Source organism: Lethenteron reissneri, chromosome 29 (assembly GCF_015708825.2).
Source record: "Lethenteron reissneri isolate LAM-NWPU_2019-01 chromosome 29, ASM1570882v1, whole genome shotgun sequence".
NCBI lineage: Eukaryota > Metazoa > Chordata > Hyperoartia > Petromyzontiformes > Petromyzontidae > Lethenteron > Lethenteron reissneri.
This window is the reverse complement of record NC_083807.1, coordinates 660,824-678,088: the sequence shown is the minus strand read 5'-3', so window position 1 is coordinate 678,088 and position 17,265 is coordinate 660,824. Positions and strand designations below refer to the sequence as shown.

The window sequence follows — 17,265 nt, the reverse complement described above, 5'->3', positions numbered from 1 at the left end:
GTCGCCACCGTCGTCATTGGGCGCTGCCTCCGGTGTTCAGCGGAGGTGGCAGCGGGCTGGAGGGGGGGCGCGGGGACAGGGGGTGGGGCGCGAGCCATCCCACCCCTGTGCCCGCAGGCCCCCCAATCTCCCCGGTCTCCCTCTCTTACTTAAGCCCCATCGCCTGGGCCCGGCTCTCTTTGTGATGCTAAGTGGACACAAGTGGCTCGCGCACAAAGGCCGGGCGGCACCACTTCCTGAGCGATCCGTCTTGGCCACTCGGAGGCTCTTTGTTGATCTTGACGTTTTTTCGCTACGAGGGCTCTGCCAACGCGCCGGTGATGGATTGCGCGAGCCTTCTGTTGGCCCCCCTGCGAGGTTAATGATTGAAAGTGCCAACGGCGCTCTGTGGCAGGCGCCGGGCAGGGCCTTGGCAGGGCCTTGGCGGAGGGCGGCGAGGAGGAGGAGGATGCGACGTGGCGGGAAAGGCTTGACAGGAGAGGGCCGGGCGAGGCGTGGGCGAGGTGCACGGGTACGAGCGGCGAGTGCTCGGCGTGACCAGAGTTTGGGGATCGTGTCGCGGGCACCGGGTGGCGGTCACGCCGGTTGTGCGGTTCTCGGAGGTCAAGGCCCTGAGAAGGAGGGTTATAGATGTACGGGCGGCACGAAGAAGAAGCCGCTCCATATCGGACGGAGGGAGCTCGAGCCGGGGGAGCCAGCGCTTCCATGCCTCGTCACGGTCCGGCTTCACCTTGTCCCATGTACTGCATCTTCCGTCTTGTTTTTGTGCTTTCGGAAGTTGTCCGCTCAGGCCTCAGTGTCATATTAGCGTATTATTCGAGTGCCGTATGTGTAAATCGCGAATAATTGCGAGCTCGACGCAACCATTAAACAACTGGCGCGCACGTGAATGCACCTGTGCTGGGCTTCAGCATAGGCGAGGCAGGAGAGCGAGGTGTGTGATCGGCTGAATTCCCACATCGGCTCCGGGAGTTTCAGCGGCGACAACAAACAGAAGACTCGGCATGTACGTCGATAACACTGCCTCTGTGCTGTGAAAAAGGGCCATTGCCCGAAACGTTGTCTATTCGTTTTTGTTGTTGTTTGTGCACCACTGCCAACGTAGCAGCGGCAGTAGCAATCACCAAATCATCTGGCTTGGCAACACCTGCGAACTACTTCAGTCTCTACCGGCGACCCGCACAATATTACCGTGCCAGGTACACCGCATCCAGCGTTCCAGTCGCTACGGCTGTTGCCACTTCTGGTCACATGCCACCTTCTGCAGTCTAACCAGCGACCCGCAAAACATCCGATGAGGAATGAAGTCATTGGCCACATTTGTCCGGCGCGGTCACCGCGCTCTCGCCCACACAAGCCGCCACCGCCGCGTCATTGAGTCCTCCTCTGCTCTGACAAATGCGTGTTTGCCATTGGGCTTTCAAAAAAGACATTTTAAAAAATCCTTTGGGGAGGGGGGCGGTGGGGTGGGGGGTCCACTTTGTGGCATTCTGCCTGACTTAATCCGTGGCTTAGCAGCCGATCTAATTAACTTTGGGCCGGAGCCGCTAATCTCGTTGGCCTTTGTGACATCTGTGCGGCCGCACGCAGCAGAGGCCCAGCGGACCTCCCTGTCGTGGGGCACGGGGACCGCAGCACCTGCAGCAGCTGTAGCAGCAGGAAGGGCAGCCGCAGTAACAGCAGTCGTAGCAGCTGCAGCAGCTGTAGCAGCAGCAAGAGCAGCTGCAATAGTAGCAGCAGTAGTAGCAGGAATAGTAGCAGCAGTAGTAGCAGGAATAGTAGCAGCAGTAGTAGCAGGAATAGTAGCAGCAGTAGTAGCAGGAATAGTAGCAGCAGTAGTAGCAGGAATAGTAGCAGCGGTAGTAGCAGGAATAGTAGCAGCGGTAGTAGCAGGAATAGTAGCAGCAGTAGTAGCAGGAATAGTAGCAGCAGTAGTAGCAGGAATAGTAGCAGCGGTACATCAATAGCAGCAGCTGCGGAAGTAGTGGCATGAGTGGCAGCAGCAAGAAGCATGCATCACGCAGTAAATTATATCTTGCAGGAGTGCACATCAATAAGCAGTAGCAGCAGGAAGTAACATGAGCAACAGGAGGCCGTAGCATGCATCAGGCAGCAGAGTAGATCAGACGGCAGAATGCAATGGAATTGGTGGTACAGTAGGAAGCAGCCAGAAGCTGCTTTATTGCATCAGGCAGCAGAAGCAGCATGCAATGAGTTGCAGCAGTTTGCACCGTGCACCAGCAATTTTGCAGTACACATTTCACAGATTGACATGCAGCAGCCTGTGGTCGTACAGTTGCAAGTTGCAACAGAAAGGACGATGCAACAGGAAGTGAGCTTCGGCAATCGGTTCGCTGTCAGTGTCCTCCTCGCCCTGGAGTTTAGGCCTCTCCTCCTCCTGCTCCTCCTGCTCCTCCATCCTGTGGGCTGTGACTCTCCTCGAGTCCTCATTGCCGACCGTGTGCGACTGTGCGTGCGTGTGCGTGCACGTGCGTGCGTGCGTGTGTGTGCGTGTGCGTGCATGTGCCGCCTGCGTGCGTGCACGGGGAGCGGTGGTGAAGTGGTCGGCAGCCTGTGGCTATCATCGGTGGCGATTAGAATTTGAACTGGTCTCGAGCCTTTTTCAGGTGGGCTGAGCCTTCAACAAGTAACTGGTGTGGTGTTCTCCAGCAGTGTGGAGACAAAGGTGTGGTGCTAGCCCCAAAGCCCCTTTATGTGCCATGCCGGCCTTAATAGATGTTCGCTAACAGCACTTGTCCTGACAGTTCATGGAGGCTGTACCAGTGTGTGTTTATCTGCCTATACAGGCGTGTTGGTGTGCGCGATCTGTGGGGGCTAACCGGGCGTGGCACGGGCTAGAGAAGAGATGGACTGATGCGGTACAGGAGGATGTGGAGCTGAACTGACTTGTCAATCACTGGTACCAGCGGTGTCAAGATCGGCCTCTGTGGAGCAGGCTCGTGAAGGACGCTGCTACTGGGCCGTTTGAGGCAGTCGCCCTGCGGCAACAGCGTAGGGTAGAGGAGCCCGAGAGTCAACTAACCTCGCATGGTCCTTGGTGTGGCCTTCGTAAAATTGTGAGATTATTTGATCATCAACTTCCCCTGTGAGAGCACCAACATTTCATAACCCGTAGTGAGTTTGAGTGTCGAGGCACAGTAATGTTTTAACAGTGCCACTCACCGTGTCATTCACCGTGTCACGTGAAGGTGTGACACCGAGTCCCGCCTTAAAGCGACGCTCGATGGACGTGGGACCCAGCAGGACGAGGGCAGTGCTTATCTGTTCCCCACAGCCGCCGTTTGGCTCATCCCGTGGGCGCTGAGAGATGACAATCGGCTCGTAGCCGGGTGATGTGGCCCCTAGCCCCGACCCACAGATCCCTCCCTCCTCTCCACCCCCTTGCTCCCTCCTTCCTCTGCGCCACGCACGCCACACTCCCGCACTTTGTGGCTGCAGAGCGCCACCCAGGGCTGAATCCGGCGAACGAAAATATCCCAGGCATCTGGGCGGTGGCGGCCGCGGCGATTAGTGGGAGTCACGGGCGGAGAGGAGGAGAGGGGGTTCACAGGCGGTGGGAGATGCGACGCCGCCCCAACCGCCGCAACGCCACACCACGGCCGCACCGCAGCGCCCCCCACCACGCCCCACCTCCACGTGCCCTCACCGCCCCAATAAAGCGGCAAGCCCTTGTTGTTATTGGCTATTAAAAGACGAGCGGTGTGTTTAGGTCAGATTTTATCTCCTTTGCCCAGATCCCCGGTTGAAGCCAATCCTGGGCCCCCCTGCCCCATCCGTCGGCCTCCAGCGCGAGAGCAGGAGGCCGCCTCTGACTGGGCAGACACTCGTGGAGGTTAAGCGACTCTGTGGCGTGGCCGTAGAGTTTCAGGAGGTGCTTTGCCGTGCCGCCGATCGGCCCCACCCCGGGCGCCGCGCTTCGCGTCGTTTTACTTCTGCCACACCGTCGCCGTGAATCGGTGGCGCCCGTTACACCGCCATGACCCCGCGACCCCCGCAGTGACCCCGCCCCCGAGCGCCCGTGGCTCCAGCCTTGGCCCCGACGAGCGAGCGAGAGCCGGCGGTTGCGTGCGTGCGGCCACTTGCGCCGCCGTCTCATTCCATTTGGCCAATCTCTGGCGTGGCTATAAATAGAGAGAGCGTGCGGTCCCAAAGCAGCTGCCGCGACTGCTGCGCGCGGATGAGCCGAGCGCGCGACCCAATCGGGACGCGCGACGGCGAGCGTCCCGCGAACGATCACGGCGTCACCGTTTCGGCGGCGTCACGACCGATCGCCGCGTTGCCACGGGCCGTCCCGCGTGCTGGCGCTGGCCGGGCTTCGACGTTGACGGTGGAGGCCGCCCTCCCTTCCAAACCGCGCGCTCGGCCGCTTCCCATCGAGGCGGGACCCTCCGGGGAGAGAGCCCCGGCACTCGGCGAGGTCCTGCGGCACCCGCGCACAGACTCGGACGTCGGAGCGGCCGCTGCACGTCTCCGTCAACCGCCGACCAGCGATGGAAATTCCGCGTCCCTGTGTAGCGGATGAGATCATTCACGGTTTCCCCTGCGGCAGCCGGGGGCCCTGGGAGGATGAACGCCGCCGCACGGAGCTCAGGCGGCCTGGCGAGGGGGCAGTGGTTTAGCGCACTGCGCTATGAACTCGGCGACCCGAGTTCGATTTCAGGCCGTGGCTAAATCAAGTAAATTTTGTTCAACCAGGTGAGAACTCGGGAGACCAGGGTATGAGTCTCGTTTGCAACAGTGACCTGGGGCAATGAGTTTGCCAGTCGTAGTATTTTGCGGTGTCATTTCGAATTTGTTCTCTGATGCCAGCACACAATGGCCTTCTCTGGCATGTATTATTATGGTCAATGAACCCGCGGTATTAATCAGTGCGGCCGCTGGATTGCGAATGGGCCATGCCAACGGCCAGCTGCACGGGTTATTCCACTGCCGTGCCTCCACTGCTGGATGTGTGGCAGTAGAAACGTACAGAGCAGCAGCCGTAACGCCGCTGTCCCCGGCACGTGAATGTGGAAAGTCGGAGAAGCAGCGCGAGCATCCACTCGGCCTCGCACCATCCCAATCCCGCTCTCGGCTTTTCTACGGCGCTCTTCAAAGCGGGTGCGGGGTACCGCAGCGGGGAGAGGGGGGGGTGATCCAGGGGGGCTCGTCCTGTGCGAGTGGCCGGGGTGTATCCGAGGGGCTGAACGAGTGCAGCATTCCCCAAGGACCCCTCCCCTCCCTCCACCTACCCCTCCCCCTTCTCCCCGATCCCCTCTCCTCGCGACTCGCATCCCCGCTGCCCTCCCCGGTGTACAATGCCCTCTCCCCAAGCACGTACGCAAGCGCGCTCAAACACGACAACAACAGCCGCCATTCGCCACCAAGTGATGTCACTCCAGCGCCTGTGCCAGGCTAGGTGTACTTTGAAGCCACATGAAGTGTCGAAGGCTCGCTGACAGGCGGTCAAAGGACAGACCCAGGTGTTATGGGTTCACTGCCAGAGATGGCTGACAGATGCCCCAACTGTGCTCCCCACTTCCGCTTTGCTGTGTTGTATCTCCTTGGCTCGTTGTTACGAGCCTCGCCCCTCCATCCTCCGCTGTTGTCAGTCGCGTCCTTCACGAGCCTCCCCCATAGACGCCGATCTTGACACCACGGCAAGTCCACCCAGCTCCACACAACCCCCGTTCCAAATCAGTCCATCTCTTCTCCAGCCTGTGCCGCACCCGTTTATCCAGCCAAACACAAGCGGCCGAAACGCACTTACACACGTGTTTGCAGATGCACATGCACACTTACGCAGATTAAAGCACACGCCGAGATACGCATGCACGCACACTCACAGGAACATATAAACCACATGCACACGCATGTACACTCACGTGTGCCCGCACGATGATACGTGGACACTTTACGCATCCCCCACTCATACATGACTCGATTAGTCAAATAATTTACAACCTTCTCCTTATTCCTCTTCAGAATGCAGGCCTCCCATTCTGTGTCGGTCATCTGGGTTTTTGACCACACATCACCACGTCAGGATGGTGAAGGGAAAGAGCCCAGGATCGTGTCTGATATCGCTTGCCACTGATGTTAGCCGTCGATGGGAATCAAACTCGTGCCGCTGGGTTCAGAGGTCAGTGTGCTAACCACTTGGCATCTATTCCCTCCCATTTACTGCGCCGCGCTAAATAAATTACCTAAGCCAAGCGTGATGGGGGAAGGGCTCTCCGAGACGACAAGTCGGACTCTCGCTCTGGCCAGAACCGACAGCCGCGATGTTTGCTTTTGCAAACCAACGCCGCACCGGATGAGAACGGCTGTGGCCGCCACGGCAGAGCGAGGCACGCGCACGTTCAGGAGCTGGCGGAGAGCGTCAGGGTCGCCCGCCAAACGTCGTGGGGAAAATGAACGCGGCGCTCGCGGCGAGAGCCTCTGGTTGTGCGGAGGAGTTAAGACATAAACAGAAAGCGGTGTCACGACACGAGCGCACACAAACACAGCCAGCGCCGCCGCGTCAAACCGACGTGGCCGCTGCCGCCCCCGCCCCTCCAGGTCTCCCGCCCACCCCAGCGCCTCTCCCTGCCCCCGCGGAGCGCGGTGACGACCCCACAGAGAGGAGGAGGAGGCGGCGGCGGCGATGGCCGTGGAGGCAGGGGACGGTGGGCTCCGCTCCTCTCCAATGCGCAGTCAAGAGTGGCTCGCAACCATGACTCGAGCGGCCGTGACATTCCACAGGCAGAAAAACACGAGCGGAGTTTATTTAGAAATGTTATGAAAACGCTTTGGGGTTTTTTTCTCTCCCTTCGTCACCCGCTCGTGTTTGCTGACAAAATCTTGCTGACTCCAGCGAGTCTCATTGTGGGTCTCAGGCGGATCAACCTTTGCGCTTAATGATTCATGGAGGGCGTATTTACTTAAACCAGCTCGTGTCATCTTAGTCTGCGCTGACCCATCTCCAGCCTGACACTTGGATCTTTGTCGTTCCTGCGTTTGTTCGTTGCTGCCTCTCATTCTCCCGCGCTGCTGCTGCTGCCTGAACCGCGCACGCTGCTGCTGGCTTGCACGGCACTCCTCGCGCCGCCGGTGCCATCGCTCCCTTCCCCCCCGTGGCCGACTGCCGCGGTCGTTCGCCGCTTTGTCACCATGAACCCGCTGCCCTCGGGCCGTGACCTGGGCTTTATTTCTCACCGAATATGTTTTGTTAGACGGGAGCAGGCGGCACGCGTCTCGTAGCCAGGGCAGCCGCAGTGCAGGAGGTGCGTTGGACGGGAGGCCCGGCTCAAGTTACGGAGCCGTGGCCCCACGCGGAACGTAGTGGGCGGGGAGGCGCCGCGCGCTGCCCGTCAGAATCGGAATCGGAGTATTTAAACTGGAGGAGTCCAATGAGCTACAAAGCTATTTTCCACAGATGTCACAGCATTCCGGCTTGTGCTCGCCCGGGCGTGCCGCGGGACGCTGCCCGTGCTAGGGGTGACACTGGACGAGAGATCGAGAGCCTCGGATGCGACCGAGGTAGCCGAGTCCGTGAGCCCTGCGGCCACCGGCGTGGCGCAGGCGGTGGCACCTCGGGGCCCGTCGCGTGCAGGGCCCCGGGCCCGCGGAGAGGGCCCCCCGGCAGGGCCCCGGGCGTTCGTTTCCAGCCTGAGATGCGGTCGAATGTTGACGCCGCGTAGATAATAATTGTAACTGCGATTATTGATACATTTTTCCCTTCGCATTATAAGTAAGTCTCCTGGAGTGCAGCTCGTGAGGACGTGGGGGGGATTTCTCTGAGCCCCAGGCCTGACGATTCCCTCGGACTCCGCGTGGAGGCTGCGCTCGGGGTGTGGATGATGTGGCCGAGCGAGGCTGTCGGAGGTGGCGAGGCTTTATTGGTGAGGCTGGCATGGCGAGCCCGAGCCGTGGTCCTGTCGGTGAGGCCGCGACGGTGGCACCGTGGCGGTGGCCAGGCTGCGGCTGGCGCCGTGTCCACGCTGCGCCGTCTCCACGTGCGCCACGGAAGCGGCGATCGTGTCGGCGTGCGCGGCGCGTGTACAGTGCTCGAGGGTTTCGTGGGATGGGTGGGAAGAGGGAGGCAGCCAGGAGGGGAAGAGAACGTTGCTACAAAAGCCAGCTGGATCCGGTTTTTTGTACGGTTGTAGCGCGTGCTGGTCGCTGTCTTGCGTGCATGCGCGTGTGTGCGCGCGCGCGTGTGTGCGTGTGCACGCGCGTGTGTGCGTGTGCGCGCGCGTGTGTGCGTGTGCGCGCGCGTGTGTGCGTGTGCGCGCGCGTGTGTGCGCGCGCGCGTGTGTGCGCGCGCGCGTGTGTGCTCTTGGGGATGGGGGGAAAGCTTGGAATTTTGTCCTTTTTTGTGAAAGGGGGTAGTGGTGGTGGGGAGGCGGGGTATGGAATGTGTGCAGTTGGGGGTGGTTTTGTTGGGGGGGTGGGCGGTGGAGCTGATGAGGTAGGCAGCTATTTGCTGATGGTATCAGAGCTCGTCTGTTGAACTCCCTGGGGCTGTGCGGGGTGGGGGTGGAGGGGGGCAAGGAGGGAATCTCTCTCGAGAGAGTCACCATCACCTCCATTCACGCGGCGTCACTCCCAGCGCCACGCCGGCCCGGCCGGCAGCCCGGGATCCCCCTCGAGCAACGACGACGCCGGCGCGGCGCTCCCCGCACGCCGCTCGCTCCTCGCCGCTCGCTCCTCGCCGGTCGCGACGTTTGTGGCGGAGCGGCCGACGCGACCGCGCCGGGTTTTTAAATCGGAGGTGGACAAGGTCGGCGCTTGACGGGGCGCCGCTGACCCCTGACCTCGGTGACCGGAGGGGGGGCGGCGGCTCCGTTGCGTTTCGGGCGGCGCTCGCGGCGGCGGCGTTGGCGACGCCGGAGAAGCAGCATCGCCGCTTCGGCGCCCAGAGAGAGAGAGAGAGGAGGTGAGGACGCGCGGGGCCAGCGAGGAGTCCCCCGTCACCGCTCGCGCGATCCTCGTCGGTGTGTCTGAGGTTCCGTGTCCGCACGCGTGGGTTATACGGCACACGTGGGTTATACGGCACACGGGAGGTGCCTGCACGTGTGTGTGTGTTTTAGAGGGGGAGCGGGAGTGTAGCGGTTAGTACGCTACTCTCTGAACCTGGTGACGCGTTCCTGAGACTCCCCTAAGTCGATTCAGCCTCAAATGAATATCTGGTGGAGGGTGTAAACATTGTCACTGGGGAGATATGTGGACAGACGTTGTGCTGGCCACCCACCCCCTCGTGTACCGTGCTGTTCTTAATAGGTGTTTGCTAAGAGAACTTGCCCTAACAGTATGTAAAGGCTATACACGTGCTCACATGAGGCAATACGTGCGTGCGGTGTAAGTGATGGTGGGGAGGATGTGTTTTGGTTTGTGCATGCACACATGAACTCGCTGGCACACAAACGCGCACACACACACACACAAACGTAAAAACACATCCACAAAAGCAGATACACACAAAAAACACACATTTCGACAAAAATCCCCTGGATAGCCTTAATAGACTATTGGGGCAAGTGCTGTTAGCAAGCACCTATGAAGACCAGAACCACGCCCAGCCACCTCCCTAGTGCTGATGTTTACACACCACACCAGATACTCATTTGATACTGAGTCAAACCAGGAGAGGCCCAGGACCGGTTCAGATAATCGTTGCTGTTGTTGACCGTGAGCGGGAATCAAACTCGGGTTGCCGGGTTCATATCGCAGAGCGCTCACCACTGCACGACCACTCCCCTGACACACACACACGCACACATTACACATAAACACACATTACACATAAACACACATTACACATAAACACACATTACACACAAACACACATTACACATAAACACACATTACACATAAACACACACTACACATAAACACACACTACACATAAACACACATTACACACAAACACACATTACACATAAACACACATTACACATAAACACACATTACACACAAACACACATTACACACATACACACATTACACATAAACACACATTACACATAAACACACATTACACATAAACACACGCGCAAATATGACACACGGACACACAAACACAGAAATGTACATACGCACACATGAAGAAAACAACAAAGACAAAAATCTCCCGTATAGCCCTATCAGACCGTTGGGGCAAGTCCTGTTAGCGAGTGGCACCTATAAAGGCCGGCACGGCACACGAGGGGGTAGGGAACCAGCACCACGCCCGGGCGCCTTTGTCTCCCTCGTGGTGATGTTTACACATCGCACCAGGTACTCGTGTAAGGCTGAGTCGACTGAGGGAAGGCCCAGAACCGGTTCAGATTATCGTCACTGTTGTTGACCGTGAGCGGGAATGGAACCCGTGTCGCCGGGTTCGTAGCGCAGCGCGCTAACCACTACACTACCGCTCCCCCATAAACACACGCACACATGCACACCCAAACGCACACACACGTTACACGACAAACACACACGTGAACACGCACAAACACGCGCGTCCATAAGCCACGAGGCCTGCGCTGTGGATTGAGGTTCACGCTGACCCCGAACGGGCCACCTGCACACCCGCCCCGCGCCCCTCTTCGCGCAGCGTCCGCTCGAAGCCGCTCGGGGACCCTTCAACCCTGCCCTTGCCCTCCTCGGGCTGCCCTCCGGAGCTCGCCACGGTTGTTGACGTTCCGTGTCGAGGCGGCGCCGGCTCCGTCCGTTGGGGGGAAGAGTCGGCGTGGAAACGCGACTCCCCAGTTCACACTTGGCTTTACTCCCGAGAGCTTGGCTGAGTTTGACGATGAGAGCCGTGGCCAGGAGCCGTGGCGCGTACGCGTCGTCGGCGAATTCCGAAGCGTGCGTTTCTCTTAGGGTCTCCGTTGGGATGCGCGGGTGGACACTGGGCGCAGGTGGCCGAGGAGGATGGGATAAGGGAGTCTGCAGAGTCTCGGGGTGTCCCGTGTTTGCGCGCAAGGCTTTTTCATCTCGGCCTGTCAGGCAGAAATGCAGTCCGTTGACAGGTTGCGTGTTGTGGGGTGACGTGTGGGTGCTCCGACGACCTCTCCCAAGATGTTTGTCCAGCGTGGTAGAGAAGGCCTCATACCCTGTAGAGGGGCCCTCTGGAGCTCCCTCTGGAGGGGACTCTTCCGCCAGCAGTGGCACGAGCGGTCAGTTCCAGGGCTGTGCCTTTTCTCGGCCGGGTCGGTGACCCGGATATTATTTTTGCACCTGGCACATCACGTCGGGTCTACGTCTGACTGGTTGCTCGTCACCTGCCGCCTATTCCAGTCTTTTAGAAACCCTCGGAATATTCGGTGAGCGAATAAACCTTGGCCGCGTGCGCGTGCGTGGCTGCGCGCATCACCGTGCTCTCCGCCTCACGCGTGCCGCCCAATCTGCGCGTCTGTGTCATTTAGCCGAGCGCCTGGCGGCGTCGGCGCTTGCGGTGCTGTGGCGGCGCGGATGGCGGTGAGGAGGGAGGAGCTCAACCACTGACACGACCGCGGAGCCATGGAGCGGCCAGCGGAGCACCACTGAGCAACGCCGGCGTGGAGACAGGTGACGGTTCGCGATGCCGCCGGCAATTCCACGCGGACTGCGCCGATCCGCACCGTTACCAAACGGGGCTGACGGGAAACCGGGGTTCCGCCCCTGCACCGAGCCTGGAGTTGTGTCACCGTGCTCACCGCGAGGCAAATAATTCACCGAGCGATCGAAGTCGAGATTTAATTTTTGCAGGGTGAGACTGCGCCTTCCACGGAGACCTCACCCCCCCCCCACCCCCCCAAATCAAATGGCATCGCGGCGCTCAAATGCCACCGGCGTGGCCGCTCGTGGCTTCCTGTTTGGAAAGAGGGGGGGGGCCCGGTCCCGCGGTGGGCGGGGTTTCTGGGGCTCCGAGGGGCTCGGGGGCAGGGCGCACCCGGGGGGGGGGGGGGCTCTCGTCCCTAACGCGGAGAGGATCGCCGCGGGCGCCGCGTCGATAACGATCGATGTCCGCGCCCCGAAGCCCACGGCCGCGAGCGAGCGTGGGCGCGTGCCACCGCCGCCCGGGCGCTCCGGGGGACTCGGCGAAGGGTCCCCTTTTCCGGGGGAGAGACGCACGGACGGGATAAGCGGGCCTCCTCGCTTGGGTCACCGGGCCGGAAGGGGGAGACGCGAGCGGCACCGTCCCGGCCCGCGGGGGCTCCGTGCGGAAACCTGGTGCCGCGCCGGGGAGACCTGGGCCCACAAAACTGGTGACCTTCTGCGTATGACGCAGTGGGGAGGGTGGGGGGGGAGGCTGTGGCTGTGAGATTGGAAGTGATTGGGGGGAGGGGTCAGCGATGTCCTTGTGAGGAGGAGGAGGAGGGGGGGCAGGGGGCACTGCGGTGAAGGGAGGGGGTGAGAGGCCGCGACCTTTATTGGATTAGGTGACCTTGCTCATTTTTGGCGACAAATAGTGGGTCGGGCATGGGCCGGGGTCGGGGGTCAAGGAAATCTGTTGGCGCTCTGCATAGTGGCATGGTAGTGTGTGTGTGTGCGTGTGTGAGAGCACGTGCGTGTGTGTGCGTGCGTGCACGCGTGTGTGTGTCTGTGCGTGTTTTTCCACCGAGGTTACTGGTAATGGTTGGTATTAAACATTGAAAGGGTTACCAGCCTCTCGCACACACTGAGCTTGTTACACACACATACACCCTCATATCTATGCCCACCTCCACTTACACCCACCCCAGCCTCACCACACTCACCCCCACTCACTCCTACCTACTCAGGTCTACTCCACTGCTCTGGCCCCCACACCGCACCGCACACACAAACCCACATCACAAACGACAGCACCAGTCGTACGTATCCTGCTGCACACCATCCTTCAGCCCACTCCAGCGCTGTGCAGCACCACACTAAACGAGACCAACAAACACCGAGCAAACGGAGATACAATGGGAAGGAGGGACCTTGCTGGTAGAGGCTGGTCCACAGTGGCTGTCAAACATTGCCAGCTGAGTCACCCGCGTCCACAGGCGTGTCCCTAGGGCTGGGCCTCACAGGGATCTCTGTCCGCTCTGTGCTCACCACTCGCTGGCTGGTCGAGTGGGAGGTGAGGCTCGGTGGGCAGGGCGAGTGGGGTGAGCAGACGCCGAGTTGTTGATGTTGAGGGGTGGTCGCTCCTCTCTCACCACAACCACGACACCACCGCTCCCCCCCACACACAAATTGCACCAAAGACAAAGATCCCCCATGTAGCCTTAACATACTGTTGGGGTAAGTGCTGTTCATAAGCACCTATGAAGTACCACGCCCGGCCGCCTTTGTCTCCCGAAGTGACGATGTCTACACACCGCACCAGACACTCATTTGAGGCTGAGTCGACCTAGGGAAGGCTCGGGACCAATTCAAATTATTGTCACTGGCGTTGGCCGTGAGCGGGAATTGAACTCGGGTGGCCATGTCCGTAGCTTAGGGCACTTACCGCTACACTACCACTCCCCACACACCTCTAGACACACACATCAAAACACACATCTTCCTCATCACTAATCACTTTTTTCTGAGTTTGTCGATGTGCATTCATCAAGAGTTTATACTGAGGAAGGCCGAAATCCCCAAAGAGCAGTTTGAATTAACTCTACACTGTAGTGAACACGTGCCCTTTAGAAGCGACACCTTCAGACACCTCACATGCTCCGCTCACCCCTCCACTCACCCCTCTACTCACCCCTCTGCTCACCCCTCCACTCACCCCTCCACTCACCCCTCTGCTCACCACTCTGCTCACCCCTCCACTCACCCCTCTGCTCACCACTCTGCTCACCCCTCCTCTCACCCCTCCGCTCACCCCTCCTCTCACCCCTCCGCTCACCCCTCTGCTCACCCCTCCGCTCACCCCTCCGCTCACCCCTCCTCTCACCCCTCCGCTCACCCCTCCACTCACCCCTCCACTCACCCCTCCACTCACCCCTCTGCTCACCCCTCCTCTCACCCCTCCGCTCACCCCTCTACTCACCCCTCTGCTCACCCCTCTGCTCACCCCTCCACTCACCCCTCTGCTCATCCCTCCGCTCACCCCTCTGCTCACCCCTCCGCTCACCCCTCCACTCACCCCTCCGCTCACCCTTCCGTTCACCCCTCCACTCACCCCTCTACTCACCCCTCTGCTCACCCCTCCGCCCACCCCTCCGCTCACCCCTCAACTCACCCTTCCGTTCACCCCTCCACTCACCCCTCCACTCACCACTCTGCTCACCCCTCCACTCACCCCTCCACTCACCCCTCTGCTCACCACTCTGCTCACCACTCTGCTCACCCCTCGCTCATTCCCCCGACTCGCCCACACGTCGCCCACGGCCAGAGCGGTGGCCATATGTGCCTGCTGGCCAGGGGTGGGGGAGGGGCAGGAGGAGGAGGGGGGGAGGGGCATTGCGCTGGGGGGAGTCAGGGTTATCTGCTCCCCCAACCCCCAAGGGGAGCCACCTTTTCAAGCCAGCGCAGCGGTCGGCATCTTCCCCGCTCTCCCCTCCCTCTCCCCCCTCTCTCCCTCTGCCTCCAGATCTGGGCCATCTGATGTGCCGTGGTAGTGGCAGTGGTGGTGGGGGAGGGGGGTGCGAGGGGTGGGGGGTGCAGAAGGAGGGGACAGGAGATAAAACCAACAAGAAGGACACACAACAAAGAGGGAGCAGAGGCTGGAATGTCCTTCCACACACATGGCCCCTGCTGGGGAGAGGGGGGACCGGTGGGTTCATGAAACTCCCCCCCCAACTTGTTAACTCTCCCGTTCTGTACCCTCCGCCTCTTGGGGTCTTGGGGGGCACCGGTGGGAAGGGGGGAGCGAGCAGGAGGTGGCCACAGGGAGGGCCCACTCCTCTCCCCCCGCCCCCCATCTCCGTAGGGCAGCACTCGCGGCCACTTAAATTAATTGGATGCCAACTGCCACAGCTGTACGGCTTGCCGAGTTGGAGCCGAGTGGGGGTGGCGGGGAGTGCGCCTCGGAACAAAAGCTCCCCCCCCCCTCACTCTGGGGGTTGAGGCTCCACGCGGAACCCAACGCCGTGGAGGCCCAAGGTGGAGGCCCAAGGTGGAGGCCCAAGGTGGCCTCCACGCGGTTGTAACGGCGACGGGCCGTGCGGAGGCGCGGTTACGCGGCGGCAGTTGTGACGGTGGCTGTGCGGTTGCTCTGCGGCGGTGCAGGATGGGTAACGCGTACGCGGGGCAGCTCAAGTCGGCGCGGTTCGAGGAGGCGCTGCACAGCTCCATCGAGGCGTCGCTGCGCTCGGGTAGCGCGCTGCCACGCCCCGTCTTCTCGCAGCTCTACCTCGACTGCGAGCAGGACCCCGGCTCCCCCGAGGGTACAGCGCGGCCGGCGCACGTGGACTGCGTCGCGCAACACAACGTACACCCGGAATGTATAGCGGCATCGCAACCTTCACCTCGCTACGCTGGACCGTATCGCAACACAATGTGGTCCCGAGTGGAACTTCACTACCTCGAGCTGCCCTGTGCTGCCCGACGCCGTATGTGCAGTCTTGTGTACAATGCCGGCCACTGAACATCCACAACAGCAGATGTTCACTTTTCATCGCACGCCCTGCTGTCTCTCGTGTCCCCAGGTGTCCTCGCGTGTCTCCCTGTCTCCCTTCACGTTTGTCTCACATTCTTGCCTCGTGTCATCATCCTTGTGTCTCCTCGTGTCTCAGATGTGAAGCCCACAGTGGAGGAGCTGGAGCAGGAGCTGGGGGAGGGGGTTTGCGGAGACGCTGGGGGGGGGCGCGGGGGCGTGGGGGGGCGGCGAGGCGGGGGGCGTCGCGGCGCCGCTCACGACGAGGGCGTTGGCAAGGAGGGTTCTGGTTCTAACGAGGAGAACGAGGAGGGGGAGGAGCGGCTCTCAGACTCCAACAGCCCCCCCACCCTCTACCCACCCAACCCCCCCCCAGAAGGGTGCTGCACCACCGACGGTGAGAGCCTTGCACAACCGTCATCATCATCGTCGTCGTCGTTGTTGTGGACGCAGGTGGCAGGATCATCGCGTTCCTCTGTGTGTGTGTGCGACCCAGGGTGGAGCAGTGGTGCAGTAGTTAGCACACTGCACCACAACCCCAGTGAGTTTGATGTCTGGCCAAAGCCAACATCAGTGGTGAATATTTGAACCGGTCTTGGACCTGCTCCAGGTCAACTCCACCTAAGCATTCAAAACATTCGCCAGTAATGCTGTGGCCTTAAAGGAAATATTCATGAAAGGCTTGGGCAATGGCCCTTAATCATGGCACCAGTTGCTCATGTGTCGACCTAATGCGTACCTGGTATGGTGTGTGAACATCAGCACTGTGGAGACAAAGGTGGCCGGGCGTGGTGCTGGCCACACCACATCATCGTGCGTCGAACCGGCCTTCATGGGCGTTTGCTAACAGTACTTTCCCCAACAGTCTTTATTGGCTACTTGGGGGATCTTTGTCTTTGCATGTGCTTGTATCCGTCTGTGTATATGCCTGGCAGGCCTGTGCCTGTGTGCGCATGGTGTGTGTGTGTATATGTATGTGCGTACGTGTAGCCGTGTGGACGTGTGCATGCGCGTGCTGGCCCACGAGCAGGCTTCTGCCAGGCCGGCAAGGACCTGCGCCTGGTGTCACTGTGCGCCGACGCGCTGGAGGTGCCTCCCGGGTTCCACCTCGTCGGGGCCAAGTCGCCCTCGCTGCCCGAGCATGTGCTCGTATGCGCCGTCGATCGCCGCTTCCTGCCCGACGAGACTGGCAAGCAGGCGCTGCTGGGTAATGCACGCACGCACAGCAAGCAACAACGTTAGATGCCATTCCGCAATGAGTGACGATGATGTCACAGCAGCGCTTCTACTAGGCTCGGTGCACTGTGAGACCATGTTGAAGCGTCTAAAGGCTCGCTGGCAGGAGGTCACAGATCAGACCCTGGTGCCGTGGGTTTACTGCCTGGCAGAGGACTGGCAGATGCACCACCTGAGCTCCCCACTGTGCCAGCCTGCTGTGTTAGGCAGCCCAGCACCCCACTTATTGTTTTGAGTGTCACTCCGCCCTCTGTTGTTGCTGGAGTGTCACTGCCTCAAACTTCCAAGTAGCGTCCATCCCGAGCCTCCTCCACATGAACACAAAGATCCCCCCTTGTAGCCTTAATAGACTGTTGGAGCAAGTGCTGTTAGCGCGAGCACCTTTGAAGGCCGGCACGGCACACAAAAAGTGGTGGTTGACCAGCAACATGCTCCGGCCGCCTTTGTCTCTGCAGTGGCGGTGTTTACGCACCGTGCCAGATACTCATTTGAGGCTCAGGTGCAGGACCGGTTCCGAT

General features: G+C 60.5%; 1 protein-coding gene across 4 annotated transcripts in view; it reads left to right on the top strand.

The window, feature by feature from the left end:
- The window catches only part of GREB1L (GREB1 like retinoic acid receptor coactivator), a 76,730-nt gene that overhangs the window by 37,792 nt on the left and 21,673 nt on the right, over positions 1–17,265 (top strand). For 3 of the 4 annotated variants that reach the window (XM_061562308.1, XM_061562310.1, XM_061562307.1), the window contains 4 exons: positions 11,394–11,535; positions 15,145–15,302; positions 15,651–15,908; positions 16,542–16,718. In XM_061562308.1, the coding sequence (XP_061418292.1) occupies positions 15,146–15,302; positions 15,651–15,908; positions 16,542–16,718 (592 nt within the window). In that variant the 5' untranslated portion in view covers positions 11,394–11,535; position 15,145. Of the gene's footprint in view, positions 1–8,577; positions 8,921–11,393; positions 11,536–15,144; positions 15,303–15,650; positions 15,909–16,541; positions 16,719–17,265 lie in introns of those variants that run through there. The other variant, XM_061562309.1, reaches the window with a different exon arrangement.